The sequence below is a fragment of the Protomyctophum parallelum genome (genome assembly GCF_964188405.1).
Source record: "Protomyctophum parallelum genome assembly, chromosome: 21".
NCBI lineage: Eukaryota > Metazoa > Chordata > Actinopteri > Myctophiformes > Myctophidae > Protomyctophum > Protomyctophum parallelum.
The window spans coordinates 7,053,395-7,061,949 of record NC_139713.1 but is presented as its reverse complement, the minus strand read 5'-3'; the positions used below and the strand labels follow the sequence as shown (position 1 = coordinate 7,061,949).

The following is an 8,555-nucleotide window of genomic DNA, read 5'->3' as shown; positions in this document are numbered from 1 at the left end:
GACGCGAGGGACGCGAGGAGTGAAGCGAGAAGCGTGTGGGCGCGCTTCAGAAAGGAGGGGGTAGTGTAACGACCCTGCGAAAGACCCCGGCCGTAGCTCAGCTCAGGGTGCTAAACGTTGCAATGTAAAGCATTTAAAATGACCGAGATACAGGCTTTATGTCCCGACGGCAACAATATGCATTATTCAATTACGAAATCAATCAATCAAATCAATCTGTGTGTGTCTCAGCATGGCCCATGGGGAGGTGCAGGAGCGTGAGGACCTAAGTGAGGACACCTTCCTGAAGAACCTCTACCTCTACATGAAGAACAGAGACACGCCCATAGAGAGGATCCCTCACCTGGGCTTCAAACAGAGTACGCACACACACAGACGCACGCGCGCACACACACACACACACACACACACACACACACACACACACACACACAGGATCCCTCACCTGGGGTTCAAACAGGGTACGCATACGCACACACACACACACACACACACACACACACACACACACACACACACACACACACACACACACACACACACACACACACACACACACACACACACACACACACACACAGAGAGGATCCCTCACCTGGGGTTCAAACAGAATACGCACTCACAGACACACGCACTTAGGCCCTCATCTTTCAACGCAGTGAAATTTGGGCGTACACTGCGTTGATAAATGAGGGCCTATATCTTTATTTGCATTCACATTCACATTCTTGAACAAAAACAACAGTAGTTACACAAGCTTGGAGTTCAAGTGGTTCAGGATGTATTTGAGTATAGAGGACGCACCGTCTCCTCCATGTGGCGACAATAGCAATTATCACAGACACTGAACATAATGGAGGCGTTGCTGCAACCTGCAGGCCTCCCACAACCGATTAATTCCTACAATCTGCAGGCCTCCCACAACCGATTCATTCGTACAATCTGCAGGCCTCCCACAACCGATTATTTCCTACAATCTGCAGGCCTCCCACAACCGATTATTTCCTACAATCTGCAGGCCTCCCACAACCGATTCATTCGTACAATCTGCAGGCCTCCCACAACCGATTCATTCGTACAATCTGCAGGCCTCCCACAACCGATTCATTCGTACAATCTGCAGGCCTCCCACAACCGATTATTTCCTACAATCTGCAGGCCTCCCACAACTGATTCATTCCTGCAATCTGCAGGCCTCCCACAACCAATTAATTCCTACAATCTGCAGGCCTCCCACAACTGATTCATTCCTGCAATCTGCAGGCCTCCCACAACCGATTCATTCCTACAATCTGCAGGCCTCCCACAACCGATACATTCCTACAATCTGCAGGCCTCCCACAACCGATTCATTCCTACAATCTGCAGGCCTCCCACAACCGATTCATTCCTACAACCTGCAGGCCTCCCACAACCGATTCATTCCTGCAATCTGCAGGCCTCCCACAACCGATTCATTCCTACAACCTGCAGGCCTCCCACAACCGATTCATTCCTGCAATCTGCAGGCCTCCCACAACTGATTCATTCCTGCAATCTGCAGGCCTCCCACAACTGATTCAATCTGCAGGCCTCCCACAACTGATTCAATCTGCAGGCCTCCCACAACTGATTCTTGGACAGTAGAGAGGATTCCAAATATGAACACAAGGAGATTACATTTGCAACCAAACTATGTACTGTAGGCCTAAAATAGTATCCTTAAGACATTGGTACTTTAGCACTGTGGTAAAGTTATGCCTCTTCCAGACTGTGTTGAATATACATCCCACTTCTAAAATTATCACTTCTCTACGGAGCGTCCATGGGAAGAAGAAAATAATAACTTGTTCCCTCAAGTTATTAACTTGTACGAACGAGATCTTAGAAAACAGATAACGATAACGTTAATATTTTAATGGTGTTTTTTTCTGTTCTTTAAAACCTTGGAAAATGTATTTTCATTGTAATCAATATGAACTGATTCCATTAATCCAAGCACATAGAACATAATCAATTAAGGCTGGGTGGGCCCTGAGAGGTTAATGGATTAAGTGGACCCTGATAAGAAAAAAAGGTTGGGAACCGCTGGTGTGAATCTGGGGACTTTAGTATGCAGTATACGTTTTTCTTTTTAGAACTTTAAAATTTTGTATATTGATAAAATAAAAATATATGTTGTCGTCCTAATTGTATCTTTCCTTTTTATGTTTTCAGTTGATTTGTATGTGATGTACAAGACCGTGAAGGACTTGGGTGGATATCATCAGGTAAAACTCTATACCTATAAGCCACATAATTGTTATTTGTGAACCCATTCTGACCGGGCACCCATTTTGGTGTCGGCATCATGTTATGCTTTAGCTATTTAAAAATAGCAGATCTACAAGCTCATATCGCGCCACCGAGTGGCGCGATACGAGCTTGTAGGTCTGCCATTTTTGAAAAATCGAAGAACGACTGACATTTTTAGAATCTGATCTCGGGTCAGAATGGGTTCATCAGACCAGTGTGTGTCCAGTGGAAAACCTCGTATGAATCTGATCTCAGGTCAGAATGGGTTAAAAGGTGTAGGTGTTTTTTGTTCCCCTCTTCTGATAGTAATGCAGCAGGGAAGATAGTGATTATAGACCCCGTCCTGTAGTTAAACACCATGCAGGTAACTAAGATACTCTCCACTCCAAGGTGTTGTAACTAACTTAACTAAGTACATGTACTCTCCACTGCCAGGTGAAAGGTATAAGTACATGTACTCTCCACTCCCAGGTGTATAACGTATTAAGTACATGTACTCTCCACTCCCAGGTGTAACGTATTAAGTACATGTACTCTCCAATCCCAGGTGTAACGTATTAAGTACATGTACTCTACACTCCCAGTATTAAGTACATGTACTCTCCACTATTCCCAGGTGTAAAGTAACTATAAGTACATGTACTCTCCACTCCTCCCAGGTGTAACGTCACTATAAGTACATGTACTCTCCACTCCTCCCAGGTGTAACGTACCTATAAGTACATGTACTCTCCACTCCTCCCAGGTGTAACGTCACTATAAGTACATGTACTCTCCACTCCTCCCAGGTGTAACGTACCTATAAGTACATGTACTCTCCACTCCTCCCAGGTGACGGCTCAGCAGATGTGGAAGCAGGTGTACAACACGTTGGGGGGGAACCCTCGCAGCACCAGCGCAGCAACCTGCACCCGCAGACACTATGAGAAGTACGTCTGGTCTGAGCTCATGATGCATGTGCTTCATTTATGTAGGCCTCTACCCCGCCCTGCGATGGCGTTGGGACGCCATGTATATCAAGCTTGCGTCACATAAGCCACTTGTTCTCAAGAATGGGGTCGACGTCCTTGAGGGGATTCCGAGGGGGTCCCAAACAAAATGGACCGTTAAAACAGTTTTAACCTTATTTTTATGTATAGAGGATATGCGCACACATTAAGTTAGTGGCAAATCGAGTGGCAAAAGTGAGTTTTCGTTTTAATGCAATCAGATAGGACTTTTCTGTTTGGATGTACCTGTATGTGCTGTCAAGGCCAGAAAGTAGTTTTTTTGGCCACTCAGAAGGCGTTCCCACATAACTTCCGGGTATGATGATGTCACGCGCATACCCTCTATTAAGACGGTATATTAAAAATGTATCACTATTAAAGGGTGGGGGGGGGACATACAATTGGGCTCCGTCTTGCAAGGGGGGGAATAAATAGACATACACACGATGCCACACATTGGAACGGTTAGCACCGCTCAAAAATATAATATACTTATGATCGATTATGATCTAGTAAATAGTAATTTTCTTCCTCTTCTCTGCATGCAGGCTGCTGTTGCCATATGAATGTCACGTCAAGGGAGGGGAGTTGATGAACGCGTTGCCACAGCACCACCACCACCACCACCATCCACATCATCCTCATCATCATCTTCATCCTCACCATCCTCATCCTCATCCGTCCAAGGCCTTCCCGTATGGAGGAGGATGCCATGAGGACGACGAGAGACAGAGAGCAGCCAAACGCAGGCCCTTCGTGCTGCACCGGGTAATACCATGGTTTACAACCATTTTGGACTGAGGTCGATTAAAAAAAGGCTTAAAGGCTTAAAAAAAAAACATGTTTCTATGTCAGTGATGCTCAACCTTTTTCATGTCAAGGACCCCCAGAACCCCCATCTCAAAATATGTAGTTCCAGGGACCCCCCCAGAAGCCAATATTTTAGTTAAAAATGTTCGCTCTGAAATATATTTTCAAAGATTTGCGCCACATTTTCACGACTTTTCAAAAATAGCAGACCTAGATCTGCTATTTTCCAATAGCTAAATTATAACATAATGTTTAAAACACCAAAAGGGGTTCCCGCCCAAAATGGGTGAAAAGCATTTCAACCTGAGGACGATTCCAAAAAAGTTCTCAGTTCTCAGTTTTCTGAAAATGTTTATATGTCAGTGGTGTGCTCAACCGTTTTCATGTCAAGGACCCCCAGAATTATCTGTATTTGGCTGCAGACCCCCATCTGAAGATAGTTAATTAAGTTGAGATTGAGTTAATGTTCGCTCTGAAAGAATATATTCAAAGGTTTGCAACACATTTTCACGACTTTTCAAAAATATTTTTCAATAGCTAAAGCGTAACAATGCTTAAAAGACCCAAAAGCGGTTCCCGCCCAGAATGGGTTAAACCATGGGTTTTCAACAGGTGGTCCGTGGACCACTGGTGGTTCATGAAGGTATTACTGGCCATGCATTTAGTAATGTAGGAAAGTGAAGATTTGTATTTTAAATTATTTGTATTGACCACAAGTTGAGAAACAATGCAGTAAATGGTGACATATGATGACACGTCAATGTTGTCAGTTACTGGGATGTCGAACGTCAAGAACTTCCACCGAAAAGGGAGTTCATTGCCTGGTTGAGTCACCATTTATAAGGAAATGTGCCCATGGACATGACACTAGTATGTCTCAGGGACTTACCCCCAATCCAACCCTTGATGCAGAGTGCCAAGCACTGCAAGCAGGGAGGCACTGGGTCCCATTTCTAGTCTTTGGTATGACCTAGCCGGGGATCGAACAATGACACTCTAGCTGATATATATATATATATATATATATATATACACACACACACACGTATATTTTCTTTTTCAAGTCCCAAGTTACATAGTTACATAAGGACACGTGCTTTTTGTTTTACTGCTTGCTTACATAATTGCGCTTACCGGTAGTCATTCTAAAAGATCTCTTCACACGCGAACAACAATATTGCTGCCAGACGAACCTCCGACTGTGACAACAACAACGACGTACTAAAATATGTAATAAAATACTAATAATACGGGTGTCGGCAGTAACCTGTAATCATTCACTTCCTCCAATGTTCAACTGACTGACTGTAAATATTTTAGCTACCTGAGCCCTGCTGCCTTTTGCCTGAGGGCATATGTAATGGTATAGGGCCTATAGCATTACATATTTACATACACATTTTCCTCATACACTTTTCAAAAAGTATTTATTTAAATACATTTTAAGCCTCGTACAAAGCCAACTCTTGTCGTGAGAAATCAGATTAGAAAGAAGAAAGAAAAACTACTTTTTGTTGTTTTGTAATTTATTTCTATATTGGAATTATTTCCTGGGCCTGGCGTCGTCATGAAAGGGGGCGGGACTGCTACGCTCTATACTGTATCCATTTAGGCAAGGCAAGGCGAGTTTATTTACGTGCATAGCGCAGTTCAACAGCAATTATAAACAAAATAAACACATTATAGAAGGACAATTCAGTAAAAAGGAAGAAATGAAAGGTAAATAATAACCTAACGTTCTATAAAGGTTTTTAGCTGTGATTGAGTTCCAGAAGTGCCATCGCATCTCATGTCCCCGCGCTTTGGACCTTTGGTGTGTCGGAAAAGCGTGCGCACCCCTACCTACCTGAACGGCTTGGATATAGTTCATTAGGTAGCACAAGATCAGAGATGTATTTTGTCCCTAAACCATTCAATGCTTTATAAACCAATATTATTAGTATTTTTTAAATCAATTATTTGACAGACAGGGAGAAGTATAACAATGGGTGGTGGTTCTAAATTTGTAAACCCGCAGAGAGATGCAAAATGTTATACCAGAGAGCGAAAAGAAAAGGGAATACTAAGGTGTCATACTAAGTATCATACTAAGGTGTCTGAGTCTGAGTCTGCAATAAAAAATAAAGTATCAAATGGTGGTCTATTGCCTGATGCCTATATCAAACCGAGGGTCCTTGAATCAAAAAAAGCTTGAGAATCAATCAAATAGATCTGCTTCTGAATGTCCACTTTTTGTTCTTTTTTTGCTATAGAACCCTCGCTTCCCGTCAGACTCTCATCTGAGGGTGGTTCCTCTGCCGGGCCACCACTACCCTCACTACTTCCACCCGGGCCAGCCACCAGTCCTGCCTCCTTACGTCCCCTTATCGCCTGCGTCGGCGCTGCAGGCGTCACACGGTTCTCCGGTCCCGCGCCCCGCCGACCTCCCGTACGATCCCTCCCCTCCGATCCCCCAGGAGAGAGCCAAGCACCCGCTGGAGCAGCTGCGCTACCTGGCCGAGCAGTACAAGTCCTCGTCCGGCTTGGCCGAGCCTCTGAACCTCAGCGTGAAGGGATCCAACCCGGACGCCAACCTCAACCCCGCGTCGTCCTTCATGTCCCCACCGTCCAGCAAGACGCCCAAGTTTTTGAACAAACCCTCTCCTCTGTACCCTCCGAAAGGGTTGACGAAATGTGAGACGCAGGACAAAGAGGACGACCTGGGGAAGTGCTCCTCCTCGTTCGCGGCACATTCGTCGTTCTCCCCGAACGGCGATGCGGGCGACGTCATCAACCTCACGTCGCTCTCCTCGGCACCCTCCGGCATCTCCGCGTGTCCGTCGGCACCAAGCACTCCCACGCCGCCGATGAGCTGCAAGGGGCAGGACGCCGCGATGGCCCACGCGCCGTGCTCGCCAAAGACACAATTTAAAGTCTGGCCGGGTAAAGAGACCGAGCAGAGTCCCAAAGCGAGCTCAAGGACACACACCAGTGACAGCCACGTACTGCCCAGCCCCCCGAGAGACAATGCCGGCAAGATGGAAATCCAAATACCGCTGTCTCTCCTGCAAGACTTCTTTAGGCACTGCAGGCCCTCTGCCTCTGCCACCAACATGCACGGGGCTTCTCAGCTTCCTACGTCTACTCCTCCTGCTCAAGAGGCAGACAGCAGAGGCAGGCCGTGGTACAGCTCGGATCCGTTTCCCGCCAACATGAACGTTCACACTCACCCTAGCAGCCCCAAGGACAGCTGCAGCTCGGCGATTGAAGATCTGAGCCGGAGGCAGAGGAGTGTGCCGAACCCCGCGGCCGCCAGTCATCCATACGCCAGAGTCCCCAGCCATTTTTCCAGCTACAGACAGTCGTCGCTGCAGGGCGCATTTCCGAAAGACGCACCGAGTAGCCACGGGGTTTATCCCTGGGATCGGCAGGATGTCAGCAGCAAGCCTTACAACTTCAAAGCCGCCAGCGGCTGGCATCCGCACGACAGGGAGCGCCAGCAGGCTCACCCCGTTCAAATGAAGGTCCACTCCAGCCCCCTCATCGCCGAGCATCATGACTTCGGGGGCCCCAGATCCCCCCCCGCCTACAGTGAGAGCACGCAACCAGAGAGATCGGAGAATGGCCCGGCTTCAGCGGTGCTACACCTCACCAACGAAGAGCTAATGAAGCTGAAGAGAATCATCTCGACCTCACCATGACTTTCACACCTGAGGCGTTAATATGCATATACTGTAATATATATACTGTAACACTGGCAGTGGTTGCAAAAACTTTTCAGGGGCGAGACCCAAAAGAGAGACCAGACGTTTGCCTGCAGGACCCAAACTAGTGACGCACAACGCGTCACTTCACGCCGTGCAAACTTATAGATCAGCTATTTTCACTAGGCCTTCTTAATTATTTTATTTTTTATTTATGGAATTTCTAACATTTGTTTGTTTGTTTTAAAATGTTTACAATCATTTTACATCGTTTTATTTAAAAAAATATATATGTTTAGAAATATAAATAGGAAAAGGAAATGCTTTACTCAAGTTATGACCCATAGAAATTGGTCCGTGACCCACAAATGGTTCCAGACCCACTCTTTGGGAAACAGTGCTGTACATGACATTGTACATGACATTGTACTATACATGTTATTGTTCTCATGTGTGTTTCTTGGATATTATGGGGATTTGCAGATTCGTCAATATATTTGGACAGCCGCTTAACTGACAGATTTCACATCGCACCGGACCGGGCACCGCACTATACCGTGGCTGTTCGGCAACACACGCCATGTTTGAAGTGGAGCGGTCAGACGGTTCTCGAGATGCGCCGAGAGGACAGATATATATAGACCTACGCAGACACAGATTACATTTTTGTTCATGAATTGCAGCCGTTTGTGTTGCGAATATTACAATCGTCCCTGTATGAATCTCAGGATTGTTTTACTCTGGATTGTCATGTAAATTGTATTATGTACTATGTATGATTATTATAATTGTTTTGTAT

General features: G+C 45.8%; 1 protein-coding gene across 1 annotated transcript; it reads left to right on the top strand.

Moving 5' to 3' along the window:
• Positions 1 to 227: 227 nt before the first annotated feature.
• LOC310878628 (uncharacterized protein) lies at positions 228 to 7,753 on the top strand (the record flags this gene model as incomplete). Its single annotated transcript, XM_083792980.1, has 5 exons — positions 228 to 359; positions 2,197 to 2,249; positions 3,106 to 3,203; positions 3,812 to 4,031; positions 6,326 to 7,753. The coding sequence occupies exons 1-5, from the start codon at positions 233 to 235 to the stop codon at positions 7,751 to 7,753; spliced, it is 1,926 nt and encodes a 641-aa protein (XP_083649106.1). The 5' UTR covers positions 228 to 232.
• Positions 7,754 to 8,555: the final 802 nt, after the last annotated feature.